Raw genomic sequence first — 19,141 nt, forward strand, 5'->3', positions numbered from 1 at the left:
ACTTCAAGTATCTAACAACTTATTGATTCAATAGCTTGGCAGTGTTCCTGATTGAGGAGCTGGAGTTTGATTTTTTTTAATCACTTTGATCGTCTCACATGCAAAGGATAATTATTTTTTCTGGCTGAAACATGGGCTGGATTGCAGAATGATGGAATCTAAGCATGTCCTTGTGTAGGATCCCTGCTGCACCCACAGTCAGAGTGAGCAGTGTCTGTGTTTTTACAGAGGGCTGAGTTACTGCAATCAGGTGTGCAACGTACCTGTACAGAGGTATTTGCAATATTTGTCACTACTGAGTGTAATTATGCTGCCCAGAGAGCTGTGGATTCCCCATCCCTGGAAGTGTCCAAGGCCAGGTTCCATGAGGCTTGGAGCAACCTGGGGTAGGGGAAGGTGTCCCTGCCCATGGCAGGGGGTGGAACAAGATAGTCTTTAAGGTCCCTTTCAACCCAGACAATTCTATGATGATTCTTTGATCTCTTTATGGAGGGTTTTGTGTTTGCACCTGTGTGCCCTGCTCTGCTGAGCCCCAGGTGCTGCATGGAACAGGTTTTGCAGTTGCAATGCATTTTGGCAGCCCTCCCTCGTGCTGCAGACTCATGGCACTGCTGGGTGATTCTCCTCCCCTGCTCTCACTTTCTGCATGGTTCCTCACTTTCTCAAGGTGACTGGGGAAGTTTCCCTGGACAGCAGTTCCCACTAGGACAGAAGACCAGAATCCTGCAGGAGCTCCTGGAGGGCTGTGCAATTTGTGAAGGGGGAGTCTGCCAGAGCACACAAGCCCAGAATTGTGGTCCAGCCCCTCAGAGACAACCAGCAGCCAGTCTGCCACTACCCTGGGAGAGCTGGTTTGTGTTTCCACAGGAGTGCAAAATAAGGTTGTGTTTCTGGGAGCAGTGTGTGGCATAGGCTGCTTGTGCATGTTGCTGTCCTGTTTTTTGATGACTTCTAGGAGATTGTTCCCAATTTTATTGGAGGCCAGTGTGGGAATTGTGTTTCTGCTGTTTGATTGGGAAGTTTGCCTAGAAGAGGCCTAGCTAGTTGAGCAGGTAGACTTGGACTAAATGCCTTTTGTCACATCATGAGCCCTTCTGAAAGGAATGAGGGGAACAAAATGGATGGAAGCAATTTGCTGGAAGTTTTCTCATGCAGGTTTGGAAAGAACAGAAACATCTGACCTCCATGAGGAGAACCTGCCACCTGTGTCCTCTCAGGGCATTTTATGCACATGCCCCAGATGGGTCCCTGAACTGGTTGGTTAACAACTCATATACTTCTGGAACAGCCTGGATTGATCTTGCAATGCCCAGGTGACCCTACACCCTGTTGGGAATAAGGTGCTGGGAGAACTTGAATTACATGTGGGTCATTTTCTCATCTCATATATCACAGACTGAAAGCTTTATGACTTTAGAGCTTACTGTATTAATTTTATGCATGAGTGCTTTATTTTTGCCATATGAGATATATCACTGGCTTACTAGAGCAAAATATCATTAGACCTGGAAAAGGATTTGGTCACTTAAACTTTGTCACCAAGGATCATTGCACAGAGATTATGTAGGGCTGTACTGTGCCATTTCTCATGTGTTTATTAAGTGATTATAAATATCAAACTGTGTGCCTTCAGGGGACACTTGAGATCGGTGACTGCAGTAACATTTCATTTAAAAGGTGGCACACACACAGTGATTTGTGCCTCAGCAGGGCCCATCAAAGGGTTTGCCTGGTGAGAAGGCAGAGGTCTGTTCCACCTGAAGGAGCTCTCCACTGTTTCTAGGGATCGGTCACAGGTTGAATTGGATGGTCTCAGAGACCCTTTCCAACCAAAATGGTTCTGTGGTTCTGTTATTGTGCATTTTCTGACATCCTGGTGGCTGGCATCAAGGTCAGGATCCTGTGGCACCCAGGCTCCAGCCCATGCCTGAGCCCTCGAGTGTATCACATCAAAGTACTTCAGCTGCTTTGGTTTCCTCCATCTCAGTTCAGGATGTCAGTCTTGGAAACACCACAAACCTTTCAGAAGTGCTGAGCCTACACTGTTTATTGTTGCAATAATAATGAATGGAATTTTTATATGAACCCATAAGATACAGCTGTTCACCCTGAACATTCCCACTCTTTCTGCGCAAGCCATTTACTGGCAACAGGTGATAGGACAAGGAGTGATGGCTTCAAACTGTCAGAGGGCAGGTTTAGATTAGAGTCAGGAAGAAATTCTTTGGTGAGGCCCTGGCACCTCCAGGTTGCCCAGAGAAGCTGTGGCTGCCCCATCCCTGGAAGTGTTCCTGGCCAGGTTGGACGGGGTTTGGAGCAATGTGGGATAGTGGAAGGTGTCCCTGCCCATGGCAGGGGGTGGAATGAGATGGGCTTTAAGGTCCAAGCCAGGCCATTCCATTTCTGAAGCTGTGCAGGACCATGGCTGACAACACCAGAGCTCTTCCACTCCTCAATCACCAAGACCAAAGAGCAGCCCCATCTCCAGATTTTCCTTTCCATTTACTGCCAAGACTGCCAGCAACCTGATCCCTTCAGTCAGGTTTTCCAAAGTGCTGTGTTCCTCTTCAGTCACTGCAGTAGGTTCTATTTTCAACAAAAAATTAGCTTGTAAAGCATCTGCAGGAGAGCTGGTAAAGGCTGGGCCTATTCTGGAAATGGATGCTTCTTTAGGTCCCGTCTTTTCAAGTAAAATTTTATATTTAAATGTTTCCTGCTGGATAAAGCACAACCTGGAATTGTAGCTGTTCTCCATTTCTGGATTTCCACTTATAACTGAACAACTCAAGCCCACCTTTGATTCAGTGATCCACAGAAGAAAAAGCAAACCTGCTATCTGCCTCTTAAAAGTTAATTAATGCTTCTGTGATTCACTAATGAAAAAGACCGAGATGAGAAATAGGTGAGCAGTAAAGAGCTGCATAAATTCACCAACAAAGCTGACAGAAGCCTGCAATTGTGTTCTGAGCCTGAGAACACGAAGAAATGGGGTTAAAATGATTTGTGACCAGGAGAAGGAAGAATTTCCTTCTGTTACATGACTGCATGTAACTTTTATTAGTTTGATGATGTACAGAGGGACTATTTCTCTTGGAAATGGCTTTTTGGTTAACATTTCATTTTCCTCCCCAAAGTTAGCTCTCTTGCAGTGATATGAAACACAGCTCCCTGCAATTTCTTAGCCCCCAACTTTATTAATAGCACTTGTTGTCATTGCAAATGATCTATTTCAGGCCAGGCCACAAAGCTCTTGTTTGCAGGTGAGCAAGCCCTCCGCCCTTTATCGTGTGGCATTTCCACAGCAGGGCAAGGCTGAAAAATTGGTTAATAAAAAATAGCAAGAATAAAACTCATAATAGGTTGCATTGCTAGTTGCATCACTTTTATGTCAGCTGCTGCTCTTTAGGAATTTGAGTCTGTGCACTAATTTAATGTCACTAAATTTTCCTGGTTTTTGTGTGACCTATCCCGATACTGCATTTCCAGCCTTTGTCACTTTGGTATTACTCAGTGCATCCAAGTAACACCTGGAAAAAGTACTAAAGTCACTCCTGCCTGTAAAAGGCACAGGTTTCCAGGGTTTGAGAAGTGAGGCAGATTACCATGCCATGGATTAAGATACATTTATCACCAAATAGATATGAGAAAATCCGATGGAGTGGCCTCTTGCCATGGGAATAATTTCCTGTGGGGAATGGAGCTTTTAAGATCGTGTCTTGGGAATGGGGAGAGATTCCTGCTCCTTTTGGTGCTGGATGTAGCATCTTCTCATGAGGCTAGTTTTTACCCCTGCATCTTCTCCAGGAGATGGTCCAAATTTCTGTTTGTTTGAAGGGAATGTGGCTCAGTTGTTTTCATGTTTCTTTTTTTTTCACATTTCTAACCTGCTTGGTTTCTCTTTTCGTAGGTAACAGAAAGGCTTTGGCTTCAAGCAAAAGTTCCTCCAGCACTTGTGGCCTCTGCACATGGAGGTAGCAGAATCTTTGCTATGTGCTATGTTCTACAGGTGTTTCTATTCTCAAAAGAGTGTTTTTAGTCTCAAATTTAAGGTCAAATGCCATGGTTGTGTAACACTACTTGGAGAGCGTGCCTGACAAAATGACAGAACAAGTCTGTGGTGGATGTGTGTGGATTTCTCAAAGCCTCTCTGTGCCCTGCTCAAGGTTAGAGGTGCAACAGGCCAAGCCTGGATAGTGACACTTCCCTTGCTGGGGTACCTCCTTCAGAGGATGCTTCAGTGGTCAGGAATTCAGGTGTTCATCCACCTAAACTTTTATTTCTACTCTGACCTAACCTGCAGGATCTTGTCTCCTATCTGGGAATTTCTTATTTCTGCTCTGAACATGATTTCACAGAAGAAAATTCCTGTATTTCTGCCAGAAGGCATCATACTCATGGGTAGCATACAAACACTGGGGGAGTTTTGAGCTAGGAAATGATGGCTTTGGTTTGTGATCCACTTCCTCAAATCCAGAAGGATGCAGAGAGGTGGGATTGCAAATGGTGATTTGGTCCCCATGCTCCAGCTGGATGGAGACCAGCCTTGGATCTTCTCAGAAGCACCCAAGAGGAGCAGGCAGGGACCCCCATGGTCTCGTGGCACTTGTGCCATGATTTTAAGGATTGTCTTTCCCTAAGTGCCTCCTGCTCCCTTGCCTGAGGCACCTGCACCTCCTTCCATTTAATGTTTTTCACGCTGCTGAGAAAAGCAGTGGGATTCAGGATGTCTTTTAGGAGGGCTTAAATATCCCATGGAGCTTCACAGCAGGATAAGAGACACACACTTTATTATCCAGGCACGTCTCCATTTGCTTTCCCTGCACGCTGGCGGGGCAGGGAGGGGCAGTGCTGTTTGTTTGGAAATGCAATTAGCCCAAGTGCGCAGGCCCGCGGCCAGCGGGAGGATAACCTTGGATCCAGGGAAGTTAAGGGAAATTTAAAGCCATCTGCAGCTCCAATGGGTCCCCACACACCCCTTTGGCTCGCAGCTTCCGTTCGTGCCAATAAAGTGTGAGAAGATTCGCAATACAATGGGAAATTGCTTCTTTGGGTATCGCAGTATCTTGACTTAGAAGTGCTTTAACCTTGGCCTCATGCTTCCTGCGGGGCCTGTTTGCTGTGCTGCAGAAGTGCCAACACCAGCCAGGAATGTATAGGATTTTCCATCTGAGGAAAATTAAACCCCAAAACCTTTACCATCCTCTCGATGCCAGACATGCTCTACCTGCATTAACTTGAGCTTAATGGACTGCAAAACGAGCCTTTCAGCGTGTATGGGAGTGGATTATTTGCAGGAGAGCAAGTTCCTCACATTTTTATCTCTTCCCTTTCCCAAAGCTTTTGTCCTTTGAAAAAAAAAAAAGAAAAAAAAAAGAGAAAAAGGCAAACACAGCCAAATTGTAGGAAGAGAGTCGGGCCCTAGGAAGTCCAGAAAACTGTTTGGGCAAGGCAGAGGGTGCATCCACCAAGTCAGGTAAGTAATGAAAAGAGCAATGACCATCGCTCCCTGTCTCTTAAACCAAACTGATGTTTATTAGCCAAGATCTTGGTGGCAGTGTTGGGGATGGTGCAAACACTCCAGGCCACACTTTTCAGCACGCTGAACTCCTCACCCTGGCTTTATTGCAGCCAAAGTCCTCCAGGGTAGGACCTGAGGCTGCGAAAGACAGAGCCTGGTGGGATGTTCCTGTCTGCAGTGTCCAGTCATCATCTCACCCTGTTGCACAAGGGGTGATGGTTTTACACTGAAGGAGGGTCAGTTTATACTGGATATAAGGAAGATGATTTTTGCAGTGAGGGTGGTCAGGCCCTGGCACAGGCTGCCCGGATGTGGTGGCTGCCCCATCCCTGGAAACATTCAAGGCCAGGTTGGATGGAGCTGTGAGCAACTTGGGCTAATGGAAGGTGTCCCTGCTCATTGCAGGGGGTTGGATTAGATGGACTTTAAAGGTCTCTTCCAACCCAAACTATTCTGTGAGTCTGTGATCATCACACATTGTTTGGAAGGGCAATTTAAAGCCTGGTGAGCCCGTTTTTCACCTGCTTCCTTGGAGTTTTGCCTTCCAGATTCACAAGATTTTTTTCCCAAACTCTGTAGGCTTGGATTTGGCTGTTTCTCCAAACACACAGCCAAGGCACCACTGGAATCCCTGAAGAGACAATCCATATGGGTAACAGGATAATTGCTGTGCAAGCTGGGAGGGAGAATGGGCTGGTGGTTTCTCTTCAAGCTTTCATGGGTTATCACTGTCAAGACAAGCAGCATGGAACATTGTGTGTGTTTAATGACCAAAAGTACCTTCACTGTGTCCTTCCCAGTGCTAGATGCCTTACAGTCTAAATGAGGATCTTTAATAGTGGCATTAATTATTACTGAAACCCTGCTTTGTCCCAGTGAAACAAGTCTAATAGCTCACAGTTGCTCTGCCTCTCTCCTCCTTTCCCCAGATCACCATCTCCTGTGTCTGATGCCAACATCAGAAAGGCTCCTTTCACCTGGCTGCTTGGGCCACCAGCATGGGGTGATGTGCAGAAAAAGTCAGGTACAGGTCCAGCTCCAGTGCTGCTCCACGAGCTGAGGATTGGGAAGGCTGCTTTGGGAAGGATGCCCTGAAACTGTCAGAGAGCATCACTTGGTGCTACCATAGCCACACCCTTGCCTTCCCTTGTGGGAAGCCCAGTGCCAGGAGAATATCAGCTCCCAGCTCAGAGGGATGCAGATAACTAATTGAACTAATTAATTAATTAAATGCAGATATCTCTTCTCTGTGAGGGTGGGGAGGCTGTGGCACAGGGTGCCCAGAGAAGCTGTGGCTGCCCCTGGATCTCTGGAAGTGCCCAAGGCCAGGTGGGATGGGGCTTGGAGCAACCTGGGAGAGCGGGAGGTGTCCCTGCCCATAGCAGGGGGTGGGATGGGAATGATTTCTCAGGTCCCTTCCAACCCACACCATTCCCTGATTCTATGAAATAGTGGCTCCAGGGGAGCCAGCACAGTCACGTGTCATTGCACATGAGGACATGAACTCCTGAGAAAGGAGAGGCTCTGTCTGTCTTGAGCATCCATGGATAAGACCCAGCAGTCTGCCCAAAAGATGAGGCCATCTCTGCACATGGGTGCAACCATCACCTGCCCCCAGGGCTGAGACCAGTCAGTGCTGGCAGGGGTGGCAGGGGCACCTTCTCATTCCGTGCCATCCCAAAGAAGCCTGGCTTAGCTTTTGTGTTGGGTTCTGTCTTTCCTTCCAATTTCCTAGTGCATAATTATCCCTTTGTCCGTGTGTGGCTGAGTGAGGGCATGAACTGGCATCTTCTGAGAGCAGAGCTCTTTTAAGTACTGGACTTAGTCATGGTAAAAAGATACTTTCTCTTAAAAAAAAAAAAAAAAAAAAGTAATCTATCTGCAAATACAAATAAATCCATATGGTGTATTAGATGACCCTTGAAAGGTTCCAACCCAAACCGTTCTATGCTCCTAAATATATAAATATAGGCAGTTCCTTTCCATGCCTTCCATCCCCTGTGTTTTAAAAGCTGAGCTTCCACACCACAAGGAAGGTGGATTCTTGATAAATTTTTCATTTTCTCTATTGACTTTCTGTTGCAAACCCATGTCCTTTTGCTGTGTAAAGGGCATTCATTTGCCCTGTATCCACATGGGCCCTCTTTCCCCTTTAACAACCACCAAAGAGAAACACATTATTGCTCTTGCAGTGCTGGAATCCCAGGATTTGCTCTTTGCTTTTACCTCTGGCAGAGCTGTGGCTGGACAGGGGTTGCTGCAGTGGATCTGTATCCAGGGCATGGTCACCAGGGCACTCAGCTCACCGTGTGCCACTGAAGCCACTGTGTGCTGCTGCCTCAGGAGCTCTGGTAGGATGGAGAGTACCCGAAGTTGGGGATTTTCCCAGGCTCAGCCTGGTTTGGAGCACGCTTTGCAGCTTCCTGGGGAAGAAAGACATTGCCCTGCTGTGCTCCGGAGCTGAGTCATTCCCCCTGGGGTGTGCAGGAAATAATTCTGTAATTATAAAACAATCTTGACTAATGGCATATTAATGAGGACAGGGAAAGGTGATGCTCCTGGGATGGGCTTTCCCACTGCTAGGAGAAGGAGGAGGGAACTGTACACAGCTGCTACATTTGGGGGGCAAAAATGGCATCACATCAGCAAGGCTGGGATGTAAGAACCCTAAGAGGAAGCACTTTTTCTGACTCTGGGTCTGTTTCTTCTGCAAAATTAACTGTTACTCCTGCTGAAGGTGTTGCCTCTGAGCTGTCCACTCTCTGACCTGCTCTTTTGCTCCAGTTCAAGTCCTTTTGGCTCCCTTTTCTAGCAACATCTGCTAGGCTGTACCATTTCTGTTTCCCCTCATTTTTCCTACCCATCAACTCCACCTTCCCCTGCTTTCTGCCCTACCAAGCCCTCTGCCCTTCTTTACCCCTCAGCATCTTCCCTCACCTCTATCCACCTCCTCTCCTCCATCTCCCACAAATACCTGATGTATTTTCAAGAGTGTCAGCCTGGGGGCATGGGGAGGATGGTGCCCACGGAGGAGGTTGTGCTCTCCCATCTGATAACATATGTACCAGACACCTTTCCCTTCAGCTGGCAGCCTCTGGAAGCCCAAGATGAACCTTTCAACAAGATTAAAGAGATGGTATTAATTGCTATCGATCACGGGTCAACAAATTAAATTGCATCTGCAACTGCATCTCTGAAAGGTCTAAATGAGAAGAGTAGTTAATGGGTCTGGCTGGCCCAGAGTTGTGATTAATTAAAGAAAGAAATGAACTACAACATTACAAAAAAAAAAAAAAAAAAAAGAAAGGAGATTGGGATGAAGATGACATTCTGCAGTGTATTTGGAGAGTGCCTGATGGGAATTCAGTTCTGGTTCCACCCTGGCCTGAGAGAGGCTGATGGGAAGCAGAGTGGTGGCTATGATTTTTGGGGTTACTGGCACCCCCAGTGCTGTGGAGACACTGCCCACCTGTGACTGGCAACTCTTCCACATAAACAGGGGAAGAATTCCTAGAAAATGATGAGTCCCTTCACTTCTCCCTGTGGTCCCAGACCTTGTCCCACTGATGCCCTGGTGCCTGGGGAGAGCTGTGGGATCCCTCAGTGGGACTGTGTCTGACACTGCTGGACTGGGGGGAATCCAGCAGTTTCCCTTCTACAGTCTGAGCCACAGAGACCTTGCAGACACATCCACGATGGGGTCTGCAGGGCTTTCCCTCCTGTGACCCACAGCATGCTCCAGCTCCCTGTGTGGGGTCCTTGGGGTCAAGGGGTCCTCCTCCATCTGCCTCTTCTTCCCATTTTTTTTTTCCCACAGTGTTGTGGAAGAGTGAAGGGCCAAATCCTGAGCACTCCCATGTTCCTTAGCAATCCCCCTGCTCTTTCCATGCCAATCCAGCACTTCAGCATCCCACTGGCAGCTGGGAGAAAAGTACTCCTGGGTGGGAATAAGGGCGCTACTGTGACTCCTTGGGAAATAATGAAGTAGCACAGCATGGAATGGAGATGGTGCTTAATTAATAACGAAGAAAATAATAATATGTGGCACGTATAGTGCTGTACTTGTTCTAAGCACTGTACAAACATTAACTACAGTAATTAAGCTGTAATTAATTAGAGTAACTACTAATCAGTGTAAATAATGATGCATCTGGAGGTACCAAAAGGAGTTTGTGAACTGAAAGCAAATTTCCATGTTCATGGAATGGCATCAAATATAAAATGGCAGCAGTAAAAGTAATTAAAAAAGCAGATGGAGGTTAAAGTGAGAGCCTGGGAGCCGTGTTGGTCCATGGCAGCTCCAGAAATGGGAATCCTGGTTTGGCAAAACAAAACTGGTTTAGTGAGTTACTGCTGAGACACTCCCTGAGCAATGCATCCCATCCATGGGATTCTCATGGCTATTTCCAGGCTCCTCACCTGCTCTTCCCACCCCAGCTGCACTCACCAACACTGTGAAGAGACAGGAACTGGGGCAAGGGATGAGATGGGGAATTGGGAGCTTGAGGGGCTGATGATCAGCAGAGTAAAATACACCACAAATATATAATTTTGGGGTTTTTTTGCTGGTTCACACACTTTATATTTAACAAAATAATTTTTTAATAATATAATCTTTTGCACATCAAATATTGTTTCTAGGACCCCTCCCTCCCATTTGTACAGTAGGTTTTTTTTTTTTTCTCACTAGTTTCAGGCACACTATTTGAAGGTTTTGAAACTGGATAGTCATTGACAGGCAACAGCTTACAAAGAAATGTGGCGATGATGTCTTGAATGGTACCAGCTCGGCCTGCAGGGAGCCAATGCTCAGCCACAGGACAGCAGTTGCTGTGCTAAGTGCTCCTCCCACCCCTGCCCTCCAGGAAAACACCAAAATGGGGAAGAAATGAAAGTATAAAGGCATTAGTGTGTATAAACTGAGCCTGATGTGCTGATCTGCTTCGGTGAAGATGCCGTGGGGAGGATTTGCTGCCGTCACTGTTGAGAGCAGGTGCTGGACAGGAGCCTGAACTCTGAACAAAACAAGCACCACCACCCCCATGGCATTGACCAAAAAGCAGGGAACCAAGCGTGGACAGAGATGGGAAAGGCCCCTGTGCTCGCCTGGCCAGGCAGGCAGGGACATGACATTGGTGGCTTTTCTTTCACAGTATCGCCTGGAAGCTGCAGCCTGAGAAAGCAGGAGGTACCAGTGCTGGAAAGCCTGATGGGGACCCTTGGCTGCTGGGGACCTCTGCTCCTGGCAGGCAGGCACAGAAAGCAGCTGCTTTCGAGAGACAGCCCTCACAGGAGCCCAGCCCAGCCCTGCTGCACCATGGCTTGCCTTATCCCTGGCAGTGTGGATGCTCCCAGGGAGAGCCAGGGCAGCTCCCTCCCACTGTAGCAAAGGGTCTTACCTGCCAGCTGAGCCAGTTTAGTGCTGCCACAGCCATGGGACATTCCTGGAAACCTCCAGAGTGGGGTGATCCCATATTTTAATTGTGATCTGCTGTCCCTGAAGGCAATGAAACACTGCCCTTGGCTCCAGAGAGAGCAGCCTCGGGATGGGACAAGGCAGATGAGCAAGTGCTCAGCCCAGGAACCAGGACAGGTGGGGCCCTCTTCCCTCTGCTCCACCACTGATGGCCCAGCCAGGAATCATACACAAACAAGCCAGGTAAGATGTTGCTTTCATGGAGCACCTTCTGTTTGGCTGCCCCAGCCTGGCTACGCAGCTGCTGTGGGCTCTGCTCCCATCAAGGTCACATTGACTGTGTAGGTGTCTTCAACTTTATTGTCCCCACTCAGTGGAGAAAGTGTAACACAGATACAGCTTTGTGTCGTGGCTGTCCGGTCTATACCTGTGCATCTACCTCAGTCCTGCTGCAGGTTACAATCCACTTGGGTTTTTTCTTTAACCCCCCTGCCCCATCCCTTGTAATTTCTACCTCTCTCCTGTCCTTAGTGCCACCTGCGCTTACAGACACAATAAAAATGCTGCATCTATTGCTCCACTCTTAGCTGTATTGTCCCGATGATCCCAGCTTAGGAAGAGACTTTAAAAAAAAAGAAAAAAATCACAATAGCAAAAAACCTTCAAATAAATAACTGTGAAAAACCCCACGATCCACACCGTAGAAAGTGAGAGCAGTGAATCCATCGGTGCCTCGGAGGCATCGCCAGGCCAGGACCGTGCACGGGCTGTTTTCCTGCTGTCCTGCCCCGGTCCGAGCAGCGCGTCCCTGCCGAGCACCGGTGGCTCCCACAGCAGAGCAGACGCCTGGACACCGGGAACAGAGTGTGCACAGCGGGACAGGAGCTGCAGGGGGCACGGGGACACCCTTCCCCGCAGGTACCGATCTCTGCTCGCGTGGCATTGCTGGGGACCCTGCTGCAGCTGGCAGGAGGTCGGACACGTGGGCAGCATCGAGGCCGTTCCTTCATCATCGCCATCACCACCATCACCGTGAGCGGGTTGTTGGCCAGGGGGCTGCTACAGAGCCTGCTTGCCCTGGCACTCGCGCTTGGAGCACTGCGCCGGCTTCCACCAGTCCCCGTTGTGGCAGTGGCAGATGTTGCAGTCGTCCACCTTCACCTCGATGCCCGCGGGAATTATCGTGGTGCCCGCAAAGCAGTTGGGACCTGTGGAAACACACGGGGGAAACAGGATAATTACTCTGTGTTTGGATTGGGGGCAGCACTCTGCCCTAAGCCTGGGACAGGCAGGGACCCAGTGCCAGCCCCTTGCTGTGCTCTGGCCATGCCACCGCCACTGCTGATATCTGCAGCAATACTCCCACCTTGCTCAGTACCCAGCCTTGGACCCACAGCAATCCCTTCTCATTTTTTGATTGCCTTCAGGCACTAAAGGGGAAAAAAAAGGCCTTGAAACTCCTCTCTGCTTCTGCATCCAGCCCCTAGAACAAATGGCATTGGCAGTCAGCTTTTTGCACTTGGCTGGCCACTAATTTTGTACCTCTTTTGCCTTTAATTTTGGCTGCAGGATAGACAAGACCATGAGGACAAGCATGAAGACACAGCCCAGCCTTCACTGCTTCAGCCTGGTAAGCCTGTAGGGAGCTGCAGGGACCACAGCCAATGCTCCAACACCAGGTAACCCCAAGGACCTCCACCAGCTTGGAGCTATTAACCAAAAATTATTTCTTGCATCACCTCTCAAATTAGCTTTCTGATAAAATCTTGGTTATTCTCCTCAAGGGTAATTCCTTTAATCTGCTTATTATTGCTTTGGGTATTTTTTTTTTTTTTGGCTTCTTTATTACACAATATAAAAGCTGAGCAGCAAGTCAGCAAGGACCTTATTTCCCAGTCACAGAATTCCAGGAAGGAATCTTAAAGCCCTTTCCTCCTCCTCATAAAAGCCCCACAAATATCCACTGCCCATTGTTCCTTTGCAAGCTCTCTCTTCTTCCCCTCTTACTACTTCACCACTTAGTGCCAGGAATTAATGTCAGAGCCAGCAGCACACCAAAAAAAAAAATTCAAGGCAGTCACATTGGTGGCATCAGAGAAGCATAAAGACATTTGAAAAGTGTTTTGTGGCCAGAGTGCTGCTCAGAAATGTCACCCCTTGACTGGCCACCAGTTTTAATCTATGCCTCCAGTGCATGAGGTGCATTCCAAAGGTGAGAGCGTGTACAGACATGGAGTTACAGGCAAGTTGTTCCTTAAGTCTTAGGCTTAAGGCTGGGAAAGGGAAACAGGGTCCCTTTTGAGGCTGGAAAGAGGCTGAGCTGTAGCCAGCCCAGTGCCAGGGTCCCATGTTTTATAGTCTCAGAGAGCTATTTATGAGTGCCCTGACTTCAGTAAGGTGCTCCTCAGGACCCTCTGTTGAGCAGGCCACAAGTCTTGCATGGCTGGGCTTGACCAGATAATTCAGAGTGCCTGAGTGTTATTTGTGTTTCAACACCCTTCTGCCTTCATTGAAGGCCCCTTCAAACATGGCTCTACAGCAACGTTTCACATCCATCTTCATCAGGCCATGACAGAAGGGCTGGAGAAAGATGCCTGGATGGCTCCTGTACAGAATTTGGGGTGACAGGGCCCTGGGGTACCCCAGGGCTGCTGCTTCTCCATGGGCAGGGCCTGGGAAGGCAGGCTGTGGCTCTGGGGAGGTCTGTGCTGCTCCATGCTGCCTCCTTCTTGGCTGAGCCAGCATGTGAATTCCAGCAGGATTCCAGGAAGAAGCCAGCTTTTACTCCAAACAAGAAGGTTCCGCTGCACGTGCTGAGCCAGAGCACAGGTGACACAGGGCTGCTGGCACTGGAGCAGCCCTGTGAGTTGGGATGTTTTAAGGCTGCTGTGAGCTGGGCCTTGAGCTGGACAAGCTCCAAAGAGCCCCTCCAACCTCAGCCATTGCAAACTGCAAAGAACTTTAAAGCCAGGAGCTACCAGCTGAGAGCATGAAGAGAACAGCCAAACTTTACATATGCACACATGGTATCTGTGTTTTTCGTTGCAGGCATGAGGTTAAAGCAGTCATGAGCTGAAGATTTCCCAAACTGGCATCTGTCTGAAGACACCATCCTAGTCGGAAAGGCTGTGATTCCAACGGTGGTATGTCTCTGGCAACCCACTGAAGTTGTCACACTTTCCCAGAGTCCTTATGCTGGTTGTGCCACTGCCTGTGTTCTTCACCCCTGGTTTAATTCCCTGTTTCCTGGAGCCCGGTGGGTGGGGGTGTGTTATGACCCAGCGAGGGTGTCGCTGTCAGGTCATTTGCTGCTGTTAAATGCCAGGGTTCAAATGCCATGAAAATTCCAATAACTGCAGGTAGCTGTATCTGAAGTTGAAATAAATGCCTGGGATGGCATTTTAGTGGGATGCTCTGACTGCCTGTTGATGTCTGGGTTGCCCAGGGTGGGCAGCCTCTGTTCAACAGCCTGCCCTGCACTCCCACAGCAAAAAAACTCCTTTTCACTGTAATATAAACAAAAAAAGTTTACCCTGGAGATTAGGGTGGCAAGGGGAAGATCATCTTCCCTCTTGTTGCCCTGCCTGTTAAGCAGCTCATTTGAGAGGCCAGTGCTGCCTCGACACCCACGCATGTCTCCAGACACAGCTTCATCTGGATTTACAGCACTGCCAGCCCACTCTGGGGGCTGGGAACAGGTGGGAGGCTGGCAGTGAGGGAGCCAGCAGGTCTGCTCACTCACAGGTGAGTCAGCTTTGCCTCTCAGACAGGCTTTGGGGACCCAACAGCTCCCTCATGGGACTCTGGCCCCTCAGTGGTGCAGGGATCATGGTCAGCCAAGGGCAATGGCATTGGGACTGGCTGATGGAGTGCTGCCCACTGGGCAAAAGCTTATTTTTCCTTCATCCGGCTTCTCTGTCCATTCCTTGGATGCCCTTTCTTCTCCCAGCAGCCCCAGGTCTCTTCTCCCTCCTGAGCTTCCCCAGGGGGCCATAGGGAAATAAAATAATCAGTAAATACCCCTCATTAAAGCCCCAGGGAGGAGCAGAAAGCAGACACTGAAGTGGAGATGGATGAGGGGGATGTGCTAAAAACATCACCTGCACCTCTGAGGTCCCCACTGGAGAAGGGATCCCTTATTCTGGGGACAGCAGCACAGCAACGTTCCTGCCCCAGCCAAGGACATGGGGCAACTCTGCAAATCTGTAATTAGACACTAATGATCTGCCCCTCTGTAATTAAACACTAATGATCTGCCCCTCTGATCCCTGGTATCTGTTGAGCTTGGAAGGACCTGGCAAGCATCTCTAACAGAAAATCCCTGGGATAGTGCCCCACCCCAAAGGGGCTGGGTAAGGCAAGGGGGAAATGACAGCTATGCTGGGTAAATCACAGGGACTGCCAAACCAGCCCTCGCTGCAGCAGCGCCGAGCATCCCTGGGCTGGCCAGGGAGCTGCACTCAGAGGCTGAACTGAGGAAAAATCACAGCAATTGGGTTTGTTTTCTTTCTTCTTGGCTTTTAACAAAATGGAGAAAAACATGACCCAGGGCTCTGCTGACATCTGCCTTCCTGTGGGATGTTCTGCCTCTCTCTCGAAGGACTTTAGTACTTTTAATTCAGGCCAACACTGCCACTGCTCTGGACCTTTTCTTTCCCAGCACTCTCAAAATAGCTCCTTCTGCATTGCCTGAGTGAAATGCTTTCTTTTGCTCACCACTGTGAGCTGGACAGAGCTTTATTGCATCCTCTCTCTCCCACTGCTATCCCCCATCCCTACAGAAACATGGATTTCTAACAGAAGGCAAAATTTCTACACTTCATGTGTGATAATGCAACTGAAATTCCCATTGCCTGAAATCCAGTTTTCCAGCACAATCACTACCAGCCAGCCTCTCCCCCTCTGCTTTTTTTTTTTTTTTTTTTTTTTGCTTCCCATTTAAACTTTTCCCACTGTCCCACTGGAAAACAGGATCCTGTTTGTCCAAACTGGGATGCAGTGAGCATTGCACCTGTGGTGAAGGCGCGAGAAAGAGGCACTCAGAGAGGGACCCTGCGCTGCTGGAATGTAGGTGAAAACGTGCCATGGCACAGAAAATGCCTCTTGGCTGGAGCATAATTCACCAGGGAGTTTTCCAGAAACTTTGGGATTTATAGAGCTACTGGTGGAGATAACCTCCAGCACTTGGGGATCTGCATGGCTGTGCCATGGGCCTTGGAGGAGCCGCAGCCCTTAAAGTCACAACCAGAGCCCATAAGAAGAAATCAAGTCCTATTTTATTTTTCTGCTGTGCAGCAGAACTCAACAGACTCTTTAAAATTCTCTAATATTCCTTTTCCCTCTCAACATTTCCAAAGCTCAGGGCCCCAGCTCAGCGCTGCTGAGGACTGGCCCGAGCTTTTCCCACTGTGGCTGCTTGGAGGAACTGGATGAGACCAGGGTCTGCCAAATCAATGCCAGAACAAACCCCCAAGGAATGACACAGAACAGCAGTATGGGGTTTTAAGTTATTATTCAAAGGAGGGCACTGCTCAGAAATATTTGATGACATGTCAAGCACATCAGGTTACTTATGATAATAGCAGCAGGAACAAGAAGCTGCTTTGGGCAAGGCTGTTGTCCTGCTCTTGGTAAAAGCGTCTTAAACCACGACTGTGATGATAACAGGACACTAATCACCCTTTCTCCTTGCTCAGGGAGACTGATGGGAGAAGTTTGCTGCTCCCATAGACAGTGTAATAGTGAGATTTGCTTTGCTTAACATAGTTAATACTCATAAAAGCCAGCAGCACTCCAAGCTGTTTGCTAGAACAGCTGTGAAGATTTTTATGGAGATGTATTAGGGACATTCAGAAGCTGATTTGATGGGAGAGATGTAAAAAAAAATCATATTTGGTTTGTTGTTTGGGGAGAATGATGGAAAATTCTGCAACCGTCTGCTGAAGATCAGGTACTTGGGTGATGACCCTGCTCCACTGCACCCCTGTTCTGGAGGGAATTCGGGGGCCAGGCTCTCTCCAGCACCAAGAGCTGATGCCGTGGAGCCACTCTGTGCCGAACAGCAGTGTCCCCCCAGCTCCCTGTGACTCTTCAGATGGGTTTTACTGAACTCAGCAGCTCTGCCTGTGGCTTTCAGCAGCTCTGAATTTAGCTCTGTGTGTGCAGAGAAGCAATAAAAGGAAATCAAATGTTAATCAAACAGCAAGCACGGATCACTTCAGGCCAACTGTGATATTCAGATGTGCCCTGAATAGCATCTTGCCCCAGACAAAGCTCATCATCTCCACCAGAATTTCTCATTGTGCAACCTCTGATTCCAGCAAGAGTGGTAGCTTCCCCTCAGTAAAATATGCCTCCTGCCACTTCTTTGAGAGCCTCCCCATCCCTTTAGGAAATATTAAAGCTGACTCCAGGAGAATTTAGCTTATTCAGTCAATGGATTCCATCAAGGAGAGAAGTGCTGATGGCTACACTTATCTGCCTAGTTAAGACAGCTGCTAAATAGCAGCTCAATTCAGCAGCCATCCCTCAGGCTCCCAAGTGGTATGCCCCACAATTGAAGTTGCAAGGGATAAGTGGAGAACTGTGGTGTTTCCTGACAGTATTTAGGAATGGATACACCCTGGAACATCCCCCTGGACGCTCACTCAGCTGAATGAGGCTCAATGATTTTGCTTTTGGAGCTCGACCATGAACACAATTGGGCATGGGAGTTTGCTGTTGGCAGTGTGATTTGGCCTGGGGGAGATGTTTCTACTGAGCATGGCCAAGTGTCTTCCCAGTGGGAAGGCAGATTTTCCTCTGCATGCCTCCACAAAACAGGCCTCTCCCAGGCTTCACCATGACCATCCCACACCGCAAGCCATGCAGTCTCCAGCACTGGTGTCTGGTGCTGGAACAACCCCTTGCAAAGCAGCGACCAAATGAGGATGACACTTGGAATCCACACAAGGATGCTCATGGATCCCCAGCAGAAAAAGAGGAAAACCACAGCAGAATCCCCAGGCTCTGTCACAGAGGCAAGAAATTGCCTGTGCCTGCATCTTGGGACTTTTTCCATGTCTGGGCTGAACTCTGTGCTCAGAAGGGAAGGAAAACCAGCATCTTGTTTTTAATGATGGCCTCCGTTTCTGGAGGTTAACACCGCTCCTCTCTGCTGATCCTGCAGGATCTTTTCAAATGTTCATTTAGCTCTGGCAATGCTATTCATGTGATCACTTCAGATTGCAAGAAAGAGCTCAGTTTGTGGATTTAACTAAGGAGTTGGGGAGGGAAGAAGTCCTGTTTTCACTGCCTGGTATGGAGAGTGCCAGCCCCCTCTCTCTGAGGGAAGGAGGAGGCAGCGAGTGAAGCCGGAGGTGAGACATAAAGAAATCAGCTGGTGATGCTGAGCTTTGCCTTGCTGGAAATTAAATTTGGTGACACTGCAGGGGCAGCTGAAAACCCTACCCAAAGAAAACAACCCTTGAGCTTTCTTCTGTTAGAAGGAGGCCAGACCTGGAGATCCTGGCTCGGAGCATGGCTGAAGCCTGAGGGTGCATTGGGAACTGGGCTGCCATGATCCCGGGATGTGGGGCAGTGCGTTCTCACCCCGGTAACCCCTGGCTCTGATCCATGTCTGCCACTTCTCAGTGGTGGCAGGAGGGACAGCACTGTGCAGTGGCTCTGCCTGCTCCCTGCTCCTGCAGGTGATGTCCATGTCCTCCAGGCTGCAGAGGACACAGCTCCTACCAGTACAAACACCAGGAGAAAAGAACCCCCTGGACTCCGAAGTCCATCATCACCCAGTCACCCAACCTCCACAGAGACTCCTTCAGGGCTGGAAATGGGACTGCTTCAGGTCAGTGTCCCCATCCCGGTCACCATCAAGTCTGGAAGCTGCTTCTCAGCCTGCTCACGCTCTCAGGCAGCAGTGAGCTCTCCTGTGATGCAGAGACTGCATCAATGCATCATCTGCCCCCTCAGTAAAATCTGTATGCTGCTCCATTTTCAGGAGGCACTAAGAACTGAATCTACCAACCCATGCCAGCCTAAGTGCCACAAATTAAACCTCCCTCCCTCCAGTGGGCCAGTGGTGGCTCCAGCACCCTTCCAACCCCCTGCCATTCAAAAGCTCAGGAATTGATCTGTTCCCCTTTTTTTGGATTGCTGTTGATATTTTAAAATACCAAAAGAAAGTCTTGGCCTCTGTCAGTGTAACCCCATTC

The 19,141-nt window shown here is 48.8% G+C and overlaps 2 protein-coding genes and 1 long non-coding RNA gene across 9 annotated transcripts in view; 2 read left to right on the forward strand and 1 right to left on the reverse strand.

The window, feature by feature from the left end:
- Positions 1-3,971, forward strand: part of BARD1 (BRCA1 associated RING domain 1) — a 52,921-nt gene extending 48,950 nt beyond the window's left edge. For all 3 annotated transcript variants that reach the window (XM_053983121.1, XM_053983122.1, XM_053983123.1), the window contains one exon: positions 3,908-3,971. The gene's annotated coding sequence lies outside the window, so the exon portion shown is untranslated. The remainder of the gene's footprint in view (positions 1-3,907) is intronic.
- Positions 3,972-5,373: 1,402 nt separating this feature from the next.
- On the forward strand, positions 5,374-14,314 carry LOC128809907 (uncharacterized). Of its 2 annotated transcripts, none has more exons than XR_008437871.1 (4): positions 5,374-5,473; positions 6,448-6,542; positions 12,504-12,613; positions 13,983-14,314. It is a non-coding gene; the product is annotated as an uncharacterized LOC128809907 (long non-coding RNA). The 2 variants fall into 2 exon arrangements; XR_008437870.1 differs by having other exon boundaries at positions 12,504-12,564.
- The window catches only part of VWC2L (von Willebrand factor C domain containing 2 like), a 46,684-nt gene continuing 37,607 nt past the window's right edge, over positions 10,065-19,141 (reverse strand). For 2 of the 4 annotated variants that reach the window (XM_053982333.1, XM_053982334.1), the window contains one exon: positions 10,065-12,142. In XM_053982333.1, the coding sequence (XP_053838308.1) occupies positions 11,994-12,142 (149 nt within the window). In that variant the 3' untranslated portion in view covers positions 10,065-11,993. The remainder of the gene's footprint in view (positions 12,143-19,141) is intronic. The other 2 variants (XM_053982335.1, XR_008437868.1) reach the window with 2 other exon arrangements.

This window comes from Vidua macroura, chromosome 7, assembly GCF_024509145.1.
Source record: "Vidua macroura isolate BioBank_ID:100142 chromosome 7, ASM2450914v1, whole genome shotgun sequence".
Taxonomy (NCBI): domain Eukaryota; kingdom Metazoa; phylum Chordata; class Aves; order Passeriformes; family Viduidae; genus Vidua; species Vidua macroura.